This window comes from Arachis ipaensis, chromosome B05, assembly GCF_000816755.2.
Source record: "Arachis ipaensis cultivar K30076 chromosome B05, Araip1.1, whole genome shotgun sequence".
Lineage (NCBI taxonomy): Eukaryota > Viridiplantae > Streptophyta > Magnoliopsida > Fabales > Fabaceae > Arachis > Arachis ipaensis.
The window spans coordinates 36557025-36558283 of record NC_029789.2 but is presented as its reverse complement, the minus strand read 5'-3'; the positions used below and the strand labels follow the sequence as shown (position 1 = coordinate 36558283).

At 32.4% G+C, this 1259-nt stretch overlaps 2 protein-coding genes across 2 annotated transcripts in view; both read left to right on the top strand.

The window, feature by feature from the left end:
- LOC110271994 overlaps nucleotides 1-747 on the top strand; it is a 17713-nt gene extending 16966 nt beyond the window's left edge. Inside the window, exon 2 of the mRNA XM_021123737.1 lies at nucleotides 602-747. Within this exon, the coding sequence (XP_020979396.1) occupies nucleotides 602-747 (146 nt within the window). The remainder of the gene's footprint in view (nucleotides 1-601) is intronic.
- The window catches only part of LOC110271993, a 1368-nt gene continuing 778 nt past the window's right edge, over nucleotides 670-1259 (top strand). The window contains exon 1 of the mRNA XM_021123736.1: nucleotides 670-1036. Coding sequence (XP_020979395.1) covers nucleotides 813-1036 — 224 coding nt within the window. The 5' untranslated portion in view covers nucleotides 670-812. The remainder of the gene's footprint in view (nucleotides 1037-1259) is intronic.

Sequence of the window (1259 nt, the reverse complement as noted above, 5' to 3'; positions counted from 1 at the left end):
CATTTCACTATTTCTATTTTTTAATTAAAAAAAAGTTTTTTAAATTTCCTTTTTAAAACCCTCTTCTTTACCGAAGAGTTTTTTCATATTTTTTGTTATTTCGAAGTGGATTTCTACGAATTACCATCCAACTGATGATATGTTTTTTTTATTGCTATAAGTCATGTTAAAGACATATCTTGTGTTTCATAAATTGAATTGTTATTTTATTTGATTAACTAGTCATGTTTATTGTACTCCGTCTTTTTCTTTTTATTAAAGTAAAGCATTGAACAGACTTTAACTTACACATAAAACGTGAAAATTAATTATTTAAATATTTTCTACCTAATCAATAGTTGTTTGGTGGGCGGACATGAGAAAGATATCCTTACTAATAGGATTAAGAAGTTAACATGGTAGTGGTTATACTTTTCCTATATGTATATTGGGTGTCTTGCATGTGGATTTCTTCCATTCACATCATCGCATCATGCAGCCTACCACGCACCCATCGAATAGTATTAATTAGCCACATATCATTATTTTGTTCCTTACAGAAATTAACAGAATGTCATCTTTCTCCTTATCCTTCTGGTTTTCCTTCCTCCATTACTAACAGTTAAAGCGGCGGTTCCAATTCCACCAACTCCTCAGGTTTCAGCACTTAATAAGGGTTTAAAGGACCTTCAAGTAGCTTCATCACAACCTAACATCAAAGCAGTGTTCCTTACTCTCCACAGAAAATCGAAGGCCTCCATTTGGTGAAAGAGTATCTCTACACCTATGGCTACATCCAAAACAATAGTTCTTCTGGAAACTTCACTGATCTCATGGATGAAAACATGGTATCAACTATTAAGGATTACCAACGGTTCTTCAATTTGGACACTACCGGAGACATAGACAATGATACGTATCAGCAGATATTGCTGCCGCGCTGCGGTTTGCCGGGTATGAACGTTACTTATGACCTCCCTGTGAACTTCTCATGGCCTCAAGGGACTCTGTTGTTCGCTAACAGCACCAAGATCCTCACGTATGGGTTCGACCCAAGGTAAATAAATATTATTTGGATAACTATTGGAGTTACTCTTATCATTTATAAGAGAAGGTATAGAGAAAAAAACTTTTTTTTGAACAGTGAACAATGTAAATAAAAAATTAAAAAAAAGTTGTTAATTTTAAAATTTAAATTTTGAATTAATTATATTTATTCATATTTAGTGAACTTAAGATATAATTCATTATTTACATTGTTTATAATTTCTATTGTCTAC